Genomic DNA, 21,437 nt, shown 5'->3' with positions numbered 1-21,437 from the left:
TGGGCTCCCTTTGTTTCCCCACTGGAATTTTGAGGTCTCTGGGCTTAGTTACCAAGGATGCTTGAGTCTATATCAGCCTATACTGTAAATATGAATGAAAGAATGCAACTACAAAATAAATGAAAATGAGCAATGTCAGGGCATCAACCCTAGTAAGACAATGCGGGGGGAAGCCCCACTCCAAGGCCTTGTTTAGAAAAAAAAACCAAAAAACTCTTACATGCTAAACATTACCAACCTCTGCATTTTTGTTCTTACAATGTGTGCATGTCAGTCAGTGAATGGTTGTGGTGTGGCAATGAATCCTTCCATGCTGCAGCAGGAGACTGGGGGGAATTGCAGAGCACCAGGAAGACAGTTTTTCCGAGTACTCTGGGTCACGGTACACGTGGAAGCCACTGCACAGCCAGTGCTGCAGGGAAAAACTGCTTCCAACTGGGAAAGGCAGCGTCAGAAAAAAACAGATCCTGGAGACCAAGAGGTAGGAGGATACGTGCAGATGAGAGCTGATGTTATTTCTGATTAGGCTTCACATTTTTTACTCTGATTCTCGGTATGTTCCTTCCACTACCAATCCCCGTTCTCTGTCTCCAACCCTGAATGTAAACAGCCTCTCCCTGCCTCACCTCTCAATTTTCAGAAGGTTTCAGACAGCAAAAATGTCTCTTCATGCAACCAGTCAGGGCAAGGTGAATGCCCCTGGTTTAAGTGACACGTGCTGCACAGCTCACCTCTGACCCATGGAAGAACACCAAGAAGCCTGCAGTGTTAAAAAGGAACATTTTATTGCAAGATATTACAGACCTGGCACTGTGGCCAAATGTTTCCATTACATCAAAATTGCTACCCATGTACCAGGCAACAGCACCTACAAAGCATGGTGGATTCAGAGGCCTGAAATCATAATGCAGTCAGCTTTTTAAAATAAGTACCATCCTAAAAAGGTTTTATTTTAAAAAACCAAGTGAAAACTACATAAACAATTTTTTAAAAATATGAAACTTGTGTTTAAGTAACCAGCCTATTAACTATTGTGATAAAAAGTGTAGAAGTCTGTTAACCATAGTGCTGAACTAAACAAGCTTCCTTCACAGCCTTTACCGTTTAGTTAAAAACAAGTACTTGCTATTCACTGGTAACTCTTCCGCATTTGGTCGGACAACATTTATCTGCTGTAGGTTTTCAGAATCAAGTAGAAAATTTAATCAATGTTTAAAGCACTAGTTACACAAAGGAAATCCACAACCACAACTGGCCCAGAAAAATCACTGGAGTTAAAATAGCTTTGCAGGAACAGATCTCCCCATCTCAGCCCCATGACACTTTTGAAACTTTTTGAAACTCTGGATGGACACACTTCTGAGCCCCAATTCATGACTCTCATTCCTCCTGTGATCCACTTACCTCAAAGACCTTGGTGATTTCCCTGAGCATGGCTGAAAAGGTAGGACTTTGAACACAAACGTAGCTAAAACATGGAGAAGTCTGCCCAGAATACAAACTCCACCTGTTTACAATCCCCATCCCTGGCACACAAGGGGCTGCTCCACTTCCCCAAAGCCTGGTGTCAGCTATTGTCTGATCTGTGCTTTTTCTCCTATCAAGAAGAGTCAGCAGCTCCTTCCTGGTACTGCTGGCTGTAAGGTGAGCCATGAGGAAGCACAAGTTGGATCTGCAGGAAGAGCTGGACTGCCTCATCTTGTGGGAGCAGTCCACCTAACACAATTTACACAATTCATATAAAACAACATATGGCAAACGAGTAAATGCCCAGGGATCTTAGTGATCCAACAGCTGTCACCCATTTGCCTCCATCTCCCATTCTCCCTGCATCCAGCCTGAACACACTACCACTTGGCAGCACCAAATCACTGTCCCAAGGTCCTGCATAAGCTTCTTTTCAAGGAATACAGACAGAGTTTTAACTGAAGATTAGTGGGAGACATCACTGGGACCAGGGAATACAGGCAATCATCTTAGAAAATGTGAGCTGTGGTCTTCTACAATTTCCCAAGCTTCTCTACACATTCTGAAAATTCCTTCATAATTTTCCAGAGGCTGCTACTTAAGAGACCTTTACCAGAAACTTGGATAACTCTTGAAACACAAAAGACTGTGATAAGGAACCAGAACCAACCAAACAAAAATCACCACACCACTGCAGCCTTTAACCCAAAGCTGCCCAGCCACCATGAACAGGCCAACACTCACTTCACATGTGCAATTCTGGAAGTCCAACTCTAACAAAAGACTGTCATAGAGCCTCCCAAGCCACAGATATTCAAAATGAGATTCATATAATAAACTGACAGATTTAATTAACTCTCTTCTACCAGTTTAGAATCTCCGTAACTTCGGAAAGGGGTTTACATGTCCCCTTACATGTCCCCTTTATATGACAAAAGATCCAAACAGAAACAAAACATTGTGTCCAAATAAAGAAAAAACCAAATAGTCCCACGTGAGGACCAGAAGCTAGAGAAAGCTTTGTAGTACTCACTGTTTTTTGTTAAAAAAAAATTTAAAAAAATTTCATCGGTTTCCACCTTATATGCAATTAATTTGGTAATCAGAGCAGTTCTAAAATTCTGTCTGTATTTCAAATTATAATGCTAAGGATCTCATAATGCAAGCAGGGTACACAGCTCCAGCACACCCACTCTGCCAGCCTGACACTGAAAACTACTCATCAAAACAACCTCATTTTTGAAACTCATCAGGCCTAGAGCTCTCTGCTTTCCAGACACAACCATGGATTTTATTGTTACACAAAGCAGCTCATTATAGGGGTTTAATTAGAACTAAATAGCATTAACTATTTTAATTATTTTTATGACCTAATAGCTTTTTTGCTACCACTAAATTCCGTGCAGTATGGCTTCACCTTTACAAGCATTCTTAACAATACTAGATAAATATCATTTGCACTTAATTGATTTCTTTTTAAAATCTGTTTAACAGCCACAAAATACAGTGCTGTCAATAAGCACCTTTTTGGTGAGAAGGGTAAACAAGCACACTATTAAAGCATTATAAGCACTCAAGGTGATCTCATCACTTTCCTCTGTTCTGTTTCAGCACAGCATATTAAAAAAATCCCATAACCATCCACAAGTTTAGAATGTTAGTCTACATATACATGATTTGTCTGCAATACACTTCAACATCCCAGTTATCCTTCCTAAAATCTCCAAGGTGTATTTTCTCCAGACTTTAAATGCACTGGTAAGTTTAAAAAAATAAGCAAACAAAAAAAGGAGTAACTTCTGACAATGAAGCTAAAGTTAGCTGTAGCAACTTGTCTAGGTAAACACCCAAAAGCACTAATTTAGTGACAGCCTTGACAGAGCTAGGCTGGCCTTGTCTCAGGACTGTCCTGCACAGCTGTACATTTCTAGCCAATCGATTTTATCAGAACATTAAAAAGCCTTGTGTGTTAACTCTGAACTGCACATGTACAGGAAGACAGGCATTTATTCATATTTTCCACCAGTCAAATGTAATGCGGCTCTGAACAAGTCAGTTTATTGCAAGTCAATGTACTTTTACCTAAGATCATGAGAAGATTCTAATCTCAAGCAAGACAAATCAATTTCACAAACTTAACTCACACAATGCAAATAAATGCTTCACATTATAGACATTTAGATTTTCTTTAAACCTTTTTATTTAGAGATTTTTCTGGTAAGGAGATATACCATAGGAAAGCAATTTCACTGGCAGTGAGGTATGTATATACTCTACCAAAATACTCCTCTTGTTTTAACTGCTTTTAACTTTATTTACATATAAAGAAAATATCAATGCATTATCCTTGGCTTAACTACAGTATCTGTTACCCTATATGAGTAAAATGAAATGTTACTTGCATACAAAATTGATTTGTAGAGGAATCTGATTTGATTTAAACAAAAATCATGTTCTGAAGACAGCTTAAATGAACAAACACAATTCATCATGACCAAGACACCTGCACCATATTTCCATCCTCACAGCACATTTATTTCAGTAATTCTGTAAGTAGGTCCTTAGCATGAGCATAGTGTTACAGTTTTCATACATATAATAACATCCAAAACAAGCTCTAAAATTGAAGTTGTAAACATTCTCTTCATATGTAGAAACATTTCAGTCTGTGTTCAAATTTTCTAAAATGATCAATCTTTTAAACAGAATTATAAATGAAAAGTCTACTCTAACCGTGTAGTGAGCAATGCTTATTAGTACATTTCTACAGTGTTAAATAAAATAGTAGGGAGGCAAACTTCTGTAAGCAAGTCAGACTTTAAGTAAATCATCATAAAGAAAAAACCTTGTTAACAAAAAGATGCTTTGTATTAAAGAAAGCTGGATTGAATCTACTATGGTACAAAAACATAAGGGTAAATACCATCTTTGTTGACAAGTAGGAGGTAGCATGGATGCACCACTTTATTGTCAGTGAGAAATGCAACTGAAGTAAAGAATATTTCCTTACCACAAATTTCCAGTATTATGTACATATTTCTCTTAGAAATTTGTTTAAACAAGTTTCCCTCCACTTTTTAGTACAAAAAGCCTCATGTGATTTAAAAAAAAACACTTACACACCTAGATAGAATAGTACTAACTGCCCTATTTGAATGAAACAGTCTCTTGAACTATGAAGTACATGATATTTAATGCCCTAGGTTGAGTAAATTGTATTAGCAGTTCTTGGTATTATACAAAACACTACATACATACAAACAAAATATAGTAATATCTTATTTTTCTATGTAATTCTTTTTGGAATAAACAGAGCCTTGGTTTGGGTAACACTGAATAGAACAGGGTTTGTTTTATTAAAATCTGTCTTTTAAGTACCCATGTGCAACAATTTAAAAATGGCTGCCATACATGTAATGGTCTTGTATTGATAGTGAACACAGTAACTGACAAAAACATAATAAACCTTAAAAACACATCTTTCACCCTATATAAAATATAAAGACTACTTACTGTAACTGTTAAGTATTCAACTTATTTTGATGTTGCTGTAATCCACTTCCTTTATTTTTCTGTCTTTAGCATTTATAAACATAATTTAGTGTAGCAATTTATTTTAAAAAATGACAAAAGTATTTCAAATTTACATCCAATTAAAATTTAAAATGTTTCCTTGTTCTATGATGCTGCTTCTGCCATCAGTAAAGAAAATGAAGCTTCAGTAATTGAAGCAGGCTTTTTAAGTAGTGATGTGACTTCAACCATGCCAGCTCCAGTCCGTGGAAGATTTGCGTTGACAATGTGTCGCTGCAAGTGCTTGATCCAATCTTCCTGGACAGACAGAGGTCCTCGAAAGACCAGACCACAGAACCTATACAAATATTAAAATTATTCCATCAAGATGTAGCTAGCACTATTGAAAAATTACAGAACAAAGATATTAAACGAGAAGTCTCAATTTTCTTGAGGTTTATTTCTATATATTTTAGCTGAAAACCTTAGTCACTGAGTTAATTCACATTAACTGTGGGCAAAAAACCCCTGCAGTTTATACAACTTACACTCTTATGTTTTTAACACTAGCAATAACTATCAGTTGTTCTTAAGTAAGGTTTCTTTTAAAGGACAGAACATTACTCACATGTGACCAGAAAGATTTTAGCTAGAAACCTAATATAGAAACTATAATTTATAAACTAATATAGAAACTATAATTATAATCTAACATATGAGTATGACTGACTCAAGTCCTCTTGTTCAAATTAATGAAAACAGGCAACTGCTTCCCCCCTCCCTATTACTCACTTTAATCACAAACACATTTATAGAATACAAACTTAAGTTTTCTTATTAATAAAATCAGTGAGCTCTTAAGAATGTGTTGTTTCAATTAAAATAACCCTATGTACCTGCATCTGAGTATGTAAACTTCATCAGCACTATGAGGTAACGGCAGCATTTTTTTCTTGCTTCCAGATCTTGACCTTGACTTCTTTTGCTTACAGTCTAGAGCTAGAAAGAGAGAAATTTCCATATGTGAAAGTGATACTTCAGTGAGGATTAACCCAAGATATTTAGTAAGCATCCCCTACAGCAGTAGATAAAAACATCTACCTCCTTGTTATTCTACATTAAATTATGATGTAAATCCAGAACAATTACAGTGTGTTCTAAGACATTTTCTGGCAGAACACCTGAAGTTTTTTTTTTAGTTTAGCACAGTGCTTGCTCATTCAAAGCCCAGATGATTTGACATTCAACATTAAACTGTTGTTCTAATATCAACAAGCACCAGCTAACTTAAATTGCAGATTTATACAGAAGCAAAGCACCATGCATAAAACACTATCAAAATCTTGGAACCTGTTTTGTAGTTCAAGTACCATCATAAGAGCACTCATGTTCAACCCAGCTACCAGAAGCTGTAGCTTCTGGCTAATGCAATGAAGAATTTCTAGTTTGAATAAACACCTGCCATTTGTTTTAAACATTATGCACAAGTTTTTCCTTTCAGTCTAAGACTTTTAAATGAAGCTTCCTCCTCACTCCTGTTTGAATTCTAATGCACACTGCAAAAATTACATATTAATCCTTAGCAGTGGGAGCTGGTATTAGGACAATCAACAGGGATGGCAAGGCCACTTTCAAAATTCAGTCTAAGCATATGTAAGCAACTAAGGTGTGTGAACAGAAAATGCGTAGCATGAAATCTGTAACTCCTGTAAAAAGGTGTCATAAGAAACTGTAACGAAACCTGGAGATTCTAAGAAACAGCCAAAGTTGGGGGATGAGGAAATTAAACTGAGTTAATATTGTTATAATAAAAACAGCTGATAAAGCTCAAGAAAAAACAAGAAGTTTGCAACTGTTTGAACTAAGAAGTACATCTAGCTACACTCTATTCCAAACCACAAGGCACTGGCACTTGAACTCCACAGAAACCTGAAAGACAGTGACAAGTGGTATTCTTGATACCAAAAAGGCATAGTGATACAATAATGAAGCATCTTAACAGTAAAATTATAAGGAGTTTACACTTGTTTAAGTTTTGACTTCTTTCCATTCTGTAATGTAAAAGAATAAACTTTTAGTATGCTGAAGCATAGAAAATCACCTGGTAAGGGAAAACATTCTTATTTAAAGGACAGTCTTGATGGCATCTTTCATTTTCTTAGGGTCCTCCAAATGAACACCTCAAGCTTTTACACTCTAGCTAAACTGTCAGCTTGCAGCACACCAGACATTTCCCAGACTCATCCCCAAATTTAAAGATTCCTACAGTATCTAAAAAAAATTTAAAATTACTTTTTGTCATTTTAGGTACCAGGAAATTAATCAAACTAGTAGAAAGCAGATACCAACCTAGAGAAACTTCCTTAGACCCTGGGTCAAGCCATTATTAAGAAGACGAGGCTCAACAGCATTTGTTTTCATAGCAACAACAAAAGCAGTCGGCATATAAAGGCAGTAACCCAAGGTGGCAGGGGAGAGATAGATAGAAATGGGCAAGACAATTTCTGCAGAATAGGTAAGGGGTTCTTAATGCTTTATGCTCTCAGCAAAAGCATACTCTTAATATAATAAGGAAGAAAAAAGCCCACTATCTTTCAGGCTACAGGAATGAGTAAGTGTAAATATTTTTCATATTGCAACATCAGTAACAATATCATCAGAAATGTAAGCAGATAAAATACTGAAACCCAGGCACCCATTCTCTGAAGACAAGTATTTGCACGACGGGCAACTTATCTGAAGCAATTATTTCAGCAAAAGCTTTTCCACTGCGGATTTTGCAGAAATCACAGGATGAAGGGAACCAGAAGTCGTCATTATCCAAATGCAAACACATCCATGAGTTGCATCTGGTGTCTGTCAGTTGATACGAAGTGAATCCTTCTCCTTCTAGAGAAGCCCACGCGCATTTGGAACAAGAACTATCTCATTTCCTTCGTGGTGGCAAACCTCAGACATTCATTCCCACCAAGAAACTTGATTCTCCTCACACACCTCCCATTTCAGAGAGCATTTCAGAGAGCTTTCACTTTCTTACCTAGACCTGAAATGGTCTTCTGCAACATAGTTTCTGAAGCCTAACGGTTTGTGTGTACCTAATATTCTAAGAAAAACCACTCTAAACTACTGTGCAATCAAGCAGAAGGCAACACAAAGAGAAACTGCTGTAATGTACCAGGAGAGGTAGTTTCTGCTTCCATTGAAGGTACCTTTCCAAGAATAATGACGAAACAAGGGAAAAAAAAGAGCAGCTTCTTCTCTGAGCCATTTACAACGGAGGCTTTAGATAAATTACAAAACAAAGGATGGGAAATACCACATTAAAAAGCATCAAGAAAAAAAACAGATCGCTCAATGCATTCTCCAAGTAACTTAGCTAAGACTGGAAGTAGATCTGCTCAAGCAAGAAGGCTATCATAAAAGATAGAAAACACTAAGAATATTAAAGCTGTGTTCTGCAATGTGTAGTTTTTGTTCCCTTTGTCTTTTGATTCCACTAAACATACTCCTTCAATTCTAGGGAGCGCAAAGCAGCACGGTACATTTTGAAGTTACTCCAATGAAGCAGGAATGTGAAGTGGAGAAAGTAGCATCTGGGGAAAGCTGATTGAAAACTGCAATTCCAACACCAGTTATCAGAATGTGTGCCAGTAACTGTAACGTTAATTTCATTTTTGTCTATCCAGAGGTTAACAAGTTTAAATGAAGTCACATGAACACACTTAAGTACTCTGTTGATATGATACTTACAAGTTCTTGCAAGCATCAACTCACAGCATTGCTTCACCCATAAAAAGCATAGCCATGTTCTGACAAAACTCAGTACTGTTCTTGCAATACCTTCACTGTAATAAAGTATGACCTCCTCAGAAAGTGTTTTTAGCCCTTTTGGCAAGAGGCCAAGGATAATTCAGCCCATAAACTGCATGGAAACTGCAGCCAATTGCCAGAGAGAGGAAGGAACTAGTTACCATTAATGCTAAATTAGCTACTTTATGGCTATCACAGTTCCTGAACTATCAACCTTTAATTCTCCGTAAAGGCCTAATTCTTTCTGAAAGAAACCTCTTCCCTTCAGGCTTGGCCACTTGGTGCTTCCTAGATTCGATTCCAAAAACTTTCCATAAACCACCAATTGCAGTGTTTCATTAGACCCCTGACCCCAGCATGACAGAGAAACGATGCATTTAAAACAAAAGACAATCAAAGTCTGGAGATATTTCCTGAGGGCTCTTCAAGTTCAATTTTGGAGTGCACTATTTAGAAAAACACATTCCAGTTAAAAAGCCTGCATATAAAAACCTTTTTACCTCTGTGGACTATATATCAAGAAAGACCACAAGAATAGAGATGCAATACTAAAATGAACATACCCAAGATAACACAAATCAGAAAAGTTATACTTAGAGGACCTTCATGCCATGGCATTTTGGTCTGGGATCAAAACTTAAGTGCAGCAATGGTAATTTCCACGATGTTCCCTAACATGGAACATTTTCAGGAAGATTGAAGCTGGGTCATTACTCAGGCTTCATTACTTTTGCCATAATGTGCATAAGATACCACAGGTTGACTAATTGCACCACATAAACGTATCTCATTAACGATTTAAACGACTGCCAATTAAAAAGTAAAAGATAATGTATTCTCTTTTCTTCTATATTTATTCACTGATTTTTCCAGATTCAATCACTTTCTATTATCCTCATTACAGCACAGTAAAAAGCATTTTAAAAAAATCCTCCAGTAATATGGTCCCTGAAGCATTTTACAGGACACCAAAAACTAACTCATCATGCCAGCCAGTTGATAAGTTTTAACTGCAACAGTCCAGAATAAAAAACCATGCAAAAGCCAGTGGATCTCAGATTTTCCACTGTATCTGCAGTGCTTCCACAGGTAAACTTTCCAAACTACAAAACTGACAAAGCAATACTAGAAATTATTTGGAAGCTTAATAGCCGTATCAACTGCTACCTCAGTCATACTATTGGCTCACAGGCCAGAGTCCCTGCTTTCTATCTTACTGTTCTCTCTCAAACTTCTGAAAAAGAAGTTTCCATCTACACAAGCAAAGACCAGAGTGGTGATTCCCAGAAGATGACAGCTGGTAAGAAGAGACTGAGTATGAGAAAAGAGTCAACAAAGATGTGAAAAGCCAGGGTTGCAAGACAGTATCAAGAGAATTTTTTTCCAGGGGAGGGAGAGAGGTCTAAAGAGAAGAAAAGGCCTGTGTGAGGAAGAGCAAGATTCATTTTGAAGATACTGTGTAAGTCTGTCCAACGTTCTAAGATAATCAGAAGCAGCAAGTTTGCCACATGCTCTCGTAACACTAGTGTGTTGCTATTAATCAAAACAGGTATAAACGGAAATTGGCATCTATTCAAGATGAGTTATTAAATAATTACATTGTTTAAAACTGGGACTGCATAATAAAACAAGACCAATTAATATTCTAGTGAGACATCTGAAGCTCTTTATGCAATCAGTAATATAAAAGCAAGTAACTACCCAAATGAACCTGTACAGGCATTGGTATACATGGATCCCTACTCCATAACTACAGGCACAAACTAAGTTTTAATAAACAGCTAACCTTGAACAGCCAACAGCCTAGAAAGTTTCACCTTCTAGGATGTTTTTTCTTCAGTCCAATTCTCAAAATTTACCATTATTCTTAACTATGAGTATTACACTGCTAAATCTCTCAAGTTGCTTGAAGAAAATATACAGTAAGATTAACTACAAACAAATACTGACTCAGAAGCAGCAGGACATCTGCTAGAAAAGCAATGCAATAACAGTATCAAAACCTTATGCAAATAAACTGAAAAACATGAGCAGATTAGTACAACGTAAGCCAACGTAGTACTAGGAAAGGTCTCATTTTCCAGAGATTACTGGTATTTCTCTTACTCAACAGTAATGCTTAGATAGCTTCCATAACAATTTCCGAATAATAGAACTGTATCATTCATGTTTGCTCATAATTATTTAATTACAGCAAGGCACTGAGACAAATAATCCACCAATGTTTACTTATTTTTGGTAGTTATGCTTACTTTAGAAAGGCTTTGTGATAACAGAAGAAGGGAACCTGTATAAAACATATCTTCATTGTCTCCAGACAGGTTCCAGACTGAAGCCAAAATGAAGACATCTGGAAATTGCTCTCAATTGCAACTATTTTAAATCACAAAATCTGAGATCTCTCCAAAAGCGATACTCATAGCCAAAATTTAAAATAAGTCCTGTGCTAGTGAAATCTTGCATTGAAAGAATTATCTTCACAAAACTTACAATATAAATTGGAATATCAAATAAAACCACTGTTTAAAAGCCTATTTTCTAGTCTACAGGCCTTGCATTGAGCTTGCTCAAGTGGAAGAGTTCAATAAGCAAAGTGTAAAAGCCTCTGCAGAGTTACAACAGATTTAAATGGTAGTGACAAACTTTAAAATATAACATATGTTCCATAATGTTATTGCTAGAATTTAAGCCTCTCCAAATCACTGGTTTCAGCATAAGGCCTTTACTGACTTGGTCCACTTTATTTATCTGGCTCAGCTCAAGCTTCTGAGAAAAAACTTTAAAAAGCTTTGTTTCTAACTTTTTTTTTAAAAAGCTTTGTTTCTAAGCTAATTTTGTTTCTAACCTAACTTTTAAGACTCAAGAGAAACTTTAAGACTCAAGAAAACTCAAGAGTTTTCTTTCAGTTCTTTAAAAGAAAGGGCAATTGTTCTGCGTGAGCATGCTATTACTTTACTGGCAAAATGCATCTCTTAAAGAGAACAGAAGTCCCTGAAAGCACCTTAATAAGCTACCTTCACTTTTCCCACTTACAAAAGGGAAGCTGAGGTACAAGAATCTTGTCCAAGGATCCAATCTCTGTGTAGTATCCTGTTTCCTACAGTGTTTCCTCCACTGCATTATTGCTAAGATTTCAATATGCAATTTAAATATATAATTATTGAAAAAAATTTTTACCAGTTAGATATATAAACGAAGTAACTAAACACAGGGCTTACATCAAATCACAGCAGTGGTAAATGACATCTACTGTCACCACCTTTCTACTGAGTAAATACAAAAACTTTCAGAATCACTAGCTAGAGGCATACACACTGAATACTACTGTATCTGCTGACTTCTTCAAAATCTACTTTGTTCGTATCATTAACAGAGTGTAAAACTAAGACCTGGAAGTCACAGGTCCCGCTTGTAAAAATATTTCTTAGTCTTCTGCAGCGTAAGCCCAAAACTCAAGTTTAGTTGTCATTCTGGTATATATAAATTACATATTCAGATTAAAAAAGGATTATGCATTTTTCCAAACCACTATGTAAAGAGCTCTGTACTGACACAGAAAACTGATGGTTACCCTTCTTAATCATTGAAATATTCTAAACTTCATATTCCAAATTTCCTCATTGTATCCATCTCTGCTCCCTAATTTGCTGTTGCTCATATGAAGTCCCACTAATCTCAGTAGTAATCCAAGTAAACTCAGAAATTGTACTACAGTCAAGCAAACTGTAGGTCTCTGAAAACCAGTCAAAATACGCAGTATTAGAGGAATTTTAAAATTAAGTGAGTTTTAATAAAACAAACATTAATGGATGTGCCAAATGCTGTACTAAACTCAGTCCATATCAGATCAGCTAGTTTTTAGGTTGTGAGCCAAACGAGAAATAAAACCAACTACATACAATGTTGTTAGAAATATGCATCACTTGCTTTTTCTTTCTTAACTACGGTCTTCTTAGGAGTTGTATGCACTAGGTTGTAAAAATTACTTGTTTATTTGCTGTGGGTGTGCTTTATTTTTTCTTCTCATTATTGAGGTACTTTCAAATACTTCATTAGAAGTCAACTAGTTGGTTTGGGAGTTGTAATACTGTAGGAGAATTAATTTAAGCAATAATCTTTGTTTTTCTTACATACCTTAAGTGTTGGATCCAAAATAAATGAGTATGAAAATCAGACATGAGAGTGGACAACAGCAACATACCTATTCTTACAAGTTGCTGAAATTTTATGGCAAATAAATTGTTTACCAGCAGAAGCTTCAAAATTATTTTGCATTAACATATGCTTTTGTCCAGTCTGATGAGGAAAATGTATCATAGACAGACTTGCTTTTACATCTGTAACAAAACATACCTGTCCCAGTCAAAAGTCCAGCACTCTTCTTTCGTGCATAAGCGCGTAAGTGGTTGGACAGGCTAACAGCACTTGTAAACGTCGTATTGCAATGCACACACGTTCTAAGCTTCACAGGCATACCTATCATTCAAAAGAAAACTATAATCCAGTTCTCTCTTTAAAAAATGAAATTCTCAAAGCGTTGTAAAAAGTTTTCTGCAATAAAGATGGTTTAAAATATATTCACTGCATTGACGCAATTGTTTAGTATATTAGAAGGATCCAAGTTAACTGTTATTAAGTTTTCCATGTAGTGCTTTATGCCAAACCATGTAATTTGGACAAAAATAACCAAAAAACAGAACGGAGGCAACTTGAGCCCATTAGGCTACTCTGCATTCAATACCTACTATCAAGTTCCTACAGATCTCCACATTATGACGCTCTAATCCCAAAACACAATCTTGCATTTTGAATAGTGCAATTCTGTTGAGAAATTTCAGAGCTTGTAACATTTCCAATAAAGAAAATTTAAAAAGTCTGGTTGACAAAGTGGTAATTAAGTGTTTTACCCATAAGACTGAAGACCTCAATGCTAAATTAGGCTCAGAGAAAAAGGCGGTAAAACACACCACTGAACAGCTGTTAGACACAGCATTTTGTTCAGTGCATTTTCTGTTCATTACTTTAGATGAACAATTGATAATTAAAGTTAATGATCTGAAGTTTTTTTCTAAAATCTTTGTGCTAAATCAACAGAGCAACATGCCATTTATCACAAGAAAACAGTGAAAGAATACTGAACTCCTCACTTACCAGACAAAGAAACCATTTTAACTTAGCCCCTGCTCAACTTCACCATGTTTCTCCCTCCATTTTACCGAAGAAATGTTATTACGAACAAATTACTTGAAGAATAAATAAAAAACCTAAACCTACTCAGCTGGAAAGCCTCTGCTTGCAGGAAAGAATCCTATTCTCCAGTAGCCCAGAAAAGACATGCTGTTTTTTTCACGCAAGTTAAAGAAGAACACCAGGTTGGTAAAAGCCTTTTAAAAAACTAAAACCAGAATTAGAAAGATTTGCCTTTTACAGAAAAACGGAAGAATTTCAACTTGACATTAAATATTTTCTTATTAAACTCAACTGGCACAGTGTGTTAGTTGTCAAATTATGTTACCTCAGCCACAGATCATTAGGGGGCCCCGTTGGTAACTGTTAGTCCTATGCAAGCATATAGTTTATTTTACCTGGCTCTCCAGCACAACCCAACAGGTGCTACCTAGTATTCAGCAGTAAATATTAAATAGGAAGCAATTCAGGGTCAGGTTTGGCAAGCTATCCCTTAAGCATTGCTTTTCAAATCACGAAGACTGTCAAAGATACACTTCCATTATCAAGCAATCTCCTGTCTCTAAGGACAACCACAGACATCCCTAAAAGACATAAAATGTAATTATTTTCCTCCCCTATTATGTCATTTTAGAAAGCCACCTTTAATAAGAAATTGACTGCCACACTTGTTTAGTCCTCTAGAAGAACTATCAAGCACATTGGATTGTTGTTGTTGTTCATATTTGTTTAAAGAAAGACAAGAGTATAGGTGAAAAAAGTACTATGCGCTGCAAGTTTCACTAACCTGCACTAGGTAGTAACAAGAAAACTAAAAGAACCAAAAAAGTCAGGGGTATAAAAATAAGATCCTGTTCCTGGATCTAAAGAATCATGCAGAGTTATAAGGTAGTGTACAAACAAGAAACACGTAAGTGTGAGCTCCACATACACATTAAAAAGGATGTTGTATGAATTACCCAAGGCGAGAAATAACTCTTATTTGAAAAGTAGGCTAAAAATACAACTCTAAAAAACTGCTCTATTAGTATACAGAGTATCCAGAAAGTTAATTATAGAATTGTTTCATTAGCACAATTCTCAGCAGACGGGCAGTATCTGTCCCTATCAGTCGGGGGCTGTGCATTAGAAACCTGCTGGCTACAAAGGTATTCCAACAAAGCTCCAACCAGCAAAGGTCTTCACTCAGGATAGAGAGGCTCTAAGCAAGCATCAGTTTCTTATAGAAGCTGCAATTTTCAAACAGTCAAGAATTAATCTATGTTGTAAGAGTATGTTTGCCTAAAACCATCAAAATCAGTGGTTCACTAATTTGGAATACTACACATTTATAATAATATCAACAGTTCTGTTAGTTTGAGCAACAAACCTTAGTTCACACTGACTTCGAAGATTTAAATGAAACAGTTCCCAAACCAGCTGTTTGCCCAGAAACAGGATTACAAGCCCAAACATTTCAGAACTGTTAGTCTACTAAATCCGCATGGATACTTCAACTTTTTATTGCAGAATGTGTCTTCTCCCTTCCTGACACTCATTTTGTGTCCACTTATAATTTGTATGCTCAGCCATACGCAGAACAGGAATAACATTCCAAGCAAAAACTACTCAGTGCTGCTGAGGTGTTGTTTCTCTTTAGGAAAAACATGTCAGAAAAATTTGCTGTGCTACCTCTTGCAGTGTCCTCTGGAAATGAAAAAATAATTAAATTAACAGCATTAAAATACTCAGCACTTGTACATTTTCTATGTATCAAAGGATTTTTTGGAAATGTCAAGACATCTAGAAACATCTTCTTACCTGACTGCATAGTCAAGTCCATTTTTTGTGGGTGATACATCAATGGACTGTCTTCATTTAATGGAAGAACACATTTCTGAACAAACCTCTTTCTTGCAGTTTGATTATGAATCTTTTGAGGAGAAATATCAGAATTCCTTTCTTCTCCTAACCTCTTGTTTTTCAGGAGTTCTATCAGTGTAAGTGACTGATTTTTTCTCCCATCACGTAGCACTGCTTTTGCTTCATCACATTCATTTAGGAAACTCAGCCCTTCTTCCTCCGATGCAGACACAGACATATCTTCAGTCTTTAGGCCATTATGGTATGCTTCAAGAGGTATAACATTCTGAGATAAAAAGTCATCATTTGATGCAAATTTCTGAGCAACAAACGGTCTAGGAATAATGCGACGACTGTTCAAAGCCTTTAGGATTTTTTCATACTTCTCCTCATTTTGCATCATCTCATTCAGAACACTAATTGGAGACTTGTGTGCGTCCCATTTGGTTTTGCCAAGCCTTTTCAGGTGTCCTCGCACATGATTAGACAATCCAATTTTAGTATCGAACCAGCCTCCACAGAGCTGACACGTATGCTCAGAGGAAGTTTCAGATTTCTCAATTGCTACAAAGAAAATAATTGTCATGTTTTTTGACAATTATATACAGTTAAACATCACAATAGCAAATTACCAGGACAAGAAGAGAGGCTTTACAACAAGATAAGGCAAGTCTTGTTTAGTCCTCAATAGATCTCTTTGTCCCTTTTACTTTATATTCCAAATAAATAAAAATACCAAAAAAACAACCAAGAAAAAAAAAAAAAGCTTACCTTTTCTAACACGTTTAACAGGAGTTCCTGTTCCAGTTCTTTTAAAATGCTGCATTTTGTCACTTGTTGCTATCTGTTCTGGTGAAACAACATGACGGGCTTCATAGCTTAATCCCGCTCTGTGAAGGTGTCCTCTGACATGATTGGACAATCCAACACCTGTTTCAAAGGTTGCTGGACAGTATGGGCAGGACTTCTTTTCAAGCGACAAATCAGTCCAATGGAAAACTGAATTATGCTTTGGTAATGATGATCCTACATTTTCTAAGTTCTGAGGATCATGCAAATCATGCAGGAAGTTACTACCTTCAGCATCTTCATAGTACTCAAAATAAAAACCATCGTTCTGCTCATAACTAAGTGCAGATTTATCACCAGCTTCATGATCTTCCATTTTACCTTTGAATATGGGGAAGAGGTTTACATGCTCTTGGTTAATATCACTGTAAGGTTCATCCTCCACAGACTGTGTAGTGTAATCACATAGTTCAACATTATCCCACGAACTTTCATCCTCCGTTTCATAGCTGTCTTTTTTTTCAGCAGAGTTAAGTTTCTGTAAAACAACAACAGTCGTTTTATGCAGAAAATCTGGATAGCAATCCAAATTATCTCCTGTAACAGAGCCTTCCCTCTTGGATTCTTTAACCACTCTCTTTATAGCTACATGCCTATGATCTTTACAGCCTTTTGCCCTTTTGTCATCAAGATTATTTGAATTCATGACAAAATAGCTATTACAGGGACTACTTGATGAAGAAAACAAACACAAAGAACTAACAGAGTCAGACTCCACCTTTTTTAAATGCAAAGGATAGGAGTGACTAGATTTTTTAATAAATCTGTAGCTTTCATATTTGTGTCTATATACATAATCACTGCTTGTTTTGACACCAGCTTTCTGTTTTGCTGCTTGATGAAAACTTTTACGTTTCTGGTCAATGCTATTTCTAATCATAAAGGTCTTGTTTGTAGAAGTTAGACTGCACACACTTACAGATGACTGTGAAACGCTTTTCCGAGCCTTCTGTATCCTGTAGGGTCTCTTGTTAAGTTTTGAGAAGTTACTGGACTGTGAAGTAGAGCCAAATGATCTTTTTACATCCTGTTTCAAAACAGAGTTCTTTGGAAAAGTAGAAGATTGTTTGATCAACTGTTTTGTTCTGTTACGAAAATCTAAAGATTCGTCTATTATGCTGCCTTTTCTTCTTTCTAGTCTAAGATGGCTACCAAAGGGACCAACACATGATGCTGGGTGCAAATATTCCATGTGTTTTCTTAAAATGCTTCTAGTTGAAGTAGTAAATGGACAAATCTTACACATATATGTTGATGACCTTTTTGAGGATCCTAAATAAGGATCTTTCAAGGATGCCTTTTTCTGTGTTTTCCTCTGGGACATGTCACTACCAATAATCGAACATTTGACTACTGCTCCATGAGCGATTCCTCGATGGCATTCCAGTTCATTTTCTGTCACAGCCATGAAATTGCATTCCTCACAGCAATAGTATCTTTTATCTTTTTCATGGGTCTTTGCATGCTGCACAAAGGTTTTGGGACAATTGGTACCAAATACACACTGCGGGCACTGTAACCGTGCACTCCTACCCTCATCCTGAAGTTCTTTCAGCTCACGGATTTCTTCCATCAGTTTCTGCCTTCTTTCCTGGTGAATTATCATATGTTTAAGAAGTGAATTACGATCTCGAAATGTCCTTCCACATTCCCTACATGCATAGGGCCTGGGGACATTGAGATGTCGGAAATGACTGTTCCCATCTAAATGGTACATCATATGCCTATGCAGATGTTTCTTCTCTCTAAAATTCACATTGCACTTTGTACAGGGATAAAATGATGGTTCATCAGTACTGAAAGTAGATGGTGATTCAGAATCATTCTGTTCACATTTATTTTTTAAAGTACTGGACAGAAAAGTGCTAGTGTGAACAGGAGAACTATCTTCTGCACAGTTACTAGCAGGACTATAAATGAGCTGCTGTATAGCATCAACAGCTTCCAACTCTTCATCTGTGGATTCAGGCTTTACTTTGCTCAATGAATATTTTTGCGGTTCTACTATTTGTAGCTCCTCATTCTGCTCTAAAAAGTCAACATTTAATAGTTTTGATTTACTAGGAATACAACTGGTATCACCAAAACAGTCTTCAGTATAGCGTGTTATTTTACTAACATCCATTTTCCTTTTTCGCTTTTTCTCTAAGCCTACTTTACAGTGAATGGGAGACTTCTCTAGTGTTTCTTCATTTGTCATAAGAAACTGTATGAACTCTTTTTGTGGATCCCAGCTGGGATCACAACCCGATGTGAAACCACCTGTACCTGAGGAAATGTCTGTTAATGTATCAACACAATCATCTTTTACTAGTATATTTTTATCATCCTCACAAACTTCTACTTGGCCTACTAAAGTGCTATCTACACTATTTCCAACTGATTTCTGTGATTCACAACCAATTGAAGCAGAGGTAGGTAGATTTTTAATGGAATGAGTCAGGTTCTTAGCATGTGCTACATCAGGTAACAAAAATAAAACTTGGTGCTGATTTGATTTCTGTGTTGTACTCTTTGCAGGCAGCTGAAGATCATGAACCACTGTCAAGGTTGAGCAGGAATCTGTATGATGACCTACAGGCTGTCCAGTGGTTAATGAAACACTGCCTTTATTCATAATGGAAGTCTTAGTTGAGGTGGAGTGTGAAACTGGTCCATTAACAGCTGTTCCTCTGGACAAGATAAAGTTTTCACTAGAAACAGTAGGAGCACCAGAGTGCATAAATAGAGAAGTCTGGCCTCCACTTAAGGCTTTTTCAGATCTGTCCTGTGATAGTTCTTCAGGCAGAGTCAATGTACTGTTCTTCTGAAATGAGGGCTCGCTCTCTTGTGGTTTAGGAATGCCACCATCTTCCTCAGATATGAAATTATCATCACATATGATTTCTTCTTCTTTAGCACCAGTGACTTCAGTATTTATCTCTAAATCATCCATATTGCTGGTCTGTCCATTAAGTAAATTTATACTAAAAAGCAAACAAGACAAAGAATCAGGGAATCAGAGATATAAATACTGCCAATTTTACAGTTTTACCATTTTCTTCAGGATCACCTATCAGATTGTAATAAAAAATATGTTTTGAACTTATTAAAAATGTGCTTTATATTTAGGGCATTCAAGATATGTTTAAAGTTAATCAATGAAGCAATTTAAAAAAATTTACTTTTTAGCTACTCTGTATTAGTAACCATACAGCAAACCAGTCACTGCCCAATATCCCAGTTCAAACAATGTCTGAACACCTACAAGCAAACAAGATGGGGGAAATGAGACAGTAGAAAACCGTGCAAATAGGTTCTTACATGTACATTAACAAACACTGAGTTTACCTTTAGTTGTTTTCTAGAAGTAAAACATATTAGAAGTAAAAACTATCCAGTCATCTGCTAGTCATTTTAATTATTTTTTTTTTTTTTAAATGGTATTTCCCTTTAGCATCTAGGAAATTAATCTTTATGCATCTCAAGGTAGCACTTTGTCCAAAGCAAATAAAATGGTGTTTTCTCAAAGGTGGAAAAAAATCCAAAATTAGAAACATTTAATTAGGATTGACCTAACAGAGGAAATCACCATGTTACATCTAGAGCATGACAATAATAGTATCTACTAGTACAGAGAACTACCACATATTAATTCCCTCTGGGAGGCCTTGTGTACGTAAATGTCTTTTTACGTGTGAATTTCATTCATACACAAAATCATCTACCCAATGTTTAGCGTGAACAAACAAGTTGCCTACATGTGAAAATTAGTGTGTAATAAACAGGAGTGTAAACTTAAGTTTATCCTGGCATTTAGCTCCTGTAAGGGTTCTCAGAACAAAAGAGTGTAAGGCTTTGAAACAGTCATCTACGAGTTGGAAATATCTATCTATATTTTACAGAAATCACGTATTTTACCCTTAAAAGAGTACTGCTCACTTTGATCTTTCGGGGGATTTGATTCCTGCCATCATATACTTAGTTTCAGCTACTAATTAACATTTTGAATAAAGCTCAGTTAAAAGGAGTCATTACCTAGACACTTTGAATTAAGATGTTATAACTCACAACTAATATCCATGGCTCCCTGTAACAGTCCTTCATTGAAATCAAGAAAGGCCACTCTTGACATCCTAAGGAGAGAAGAAAACCTGGTTAAATGACACCACTTTCACTGTTGCACATCACACTCTCAAATGAGTCCAGCATTTTTATTAGCTTTTAAATCAAACATTACTATAGCTATCTATACAATTCAAAGACAGCTACAGCCTCATAGAAATTCTGTTATTGTGCTCATTTTGTTTCAAATTGGAAAAAAAGACAAAACAAATACTTTTACCTCTTATAAATTTGAAAAAATCCCCAAGATCTGAATATAATATGACTTGTTTACTATTTTGAATATAAAGGTAACTGTATTTTGAGCAAGAATATAATGAAAATAATCTGCCATTAAAAAAATGTTTCCTTTGCTATTCAGTCATTGACTACCCAATTAAGACATACAGCCAAGTCATGTCAGGCATATAATAAGTGAGTGTATGAAATACTTTATTATTTTATTCATCTATAACATACCTTTATGCAATTGTTTTACTAGTGACTCAATTTTCTCATTTTCCCAGTACTGGGGTTTTTGTATTTCTTTGTTATTTTGAGATGGGTCATTTTTCACCGTGATAAAGACTTCCAATAAGATTGAATTCAAAGCTATCACCCTAAAATGGTGATAATGCACCACCCAGCAGGACTCTTAGCGTCACATACAGAAGTTAGAAATTGGC

The 21,437-nt window shown here is 36.3% G+C and overlaps 1 protein-coding gene across 12 annotated transcripts in view; it reads right to left on the bottom strand.

The window, feature by feature from the left end:
- Positions 1-771: 771 nt before the first annotated feature.
- ZNF644 (zinc finger protein 644) overlaps positions 772-21,437 on the bottom strand; it is an 89,327-nt gene continuing 68,661 nt past the window's right edge. For 7 of the 12 annotated variants that reach the window (XM_030455144.1, XM_030455139.1, XM_030455142.1 and 4 more), the window contains 5 exons: positions 20,719-20,783; positions 16,591-19,634; positions 15,778-16,383; positions 5,877-5,979; positions 3,640-5,338 (listed from right to left, as the gene is read on the bottom strand). In XM_030455144.1, coding sequence (XP_030311004.1) covers positions 5,146-5,338; positions 5,877-5,979; positions 15,778-16,383; positions 16,591-19,603 — 3,915 coding nt within the window. In that variant the 5' untranslated portion in view covers positions 19,604-19,634; positions 20,719-20,783 and the 3' untranslated portion in view covers positions 3,640-5,145. Of the gene's footprint in view, positions 5,339-5,876; positions 5,980-15,777; positions 16,384-16,590; positions 19,635-20,685; positions 20,784-21,437 lie in introns of all 12 variants that reach the window. The other 5 variants (XM_030455146.1, XM_030455147.1, XM_030455145.1 and 2 more) reach the window with 4 other exon arrangements.

The sequence above is a fragment of the Calypte anna genome, chromosome 8 (genome assembly GCF_003957555.1).
Source record: "Calypte anna isolate BGI_N300 chromosome 8, bCalAnn1_v1.p, whole genome shotgun sequence".
Classification (NCBI taxonomy): Eukaryota; Metazoa; Chordata; class Aves; order Apodiformes; family Trochilidae; genus Calypte; species Calypte anna.
This window is presented reverse-complemented; position numbering and strand designations above follow the sequence as displayed.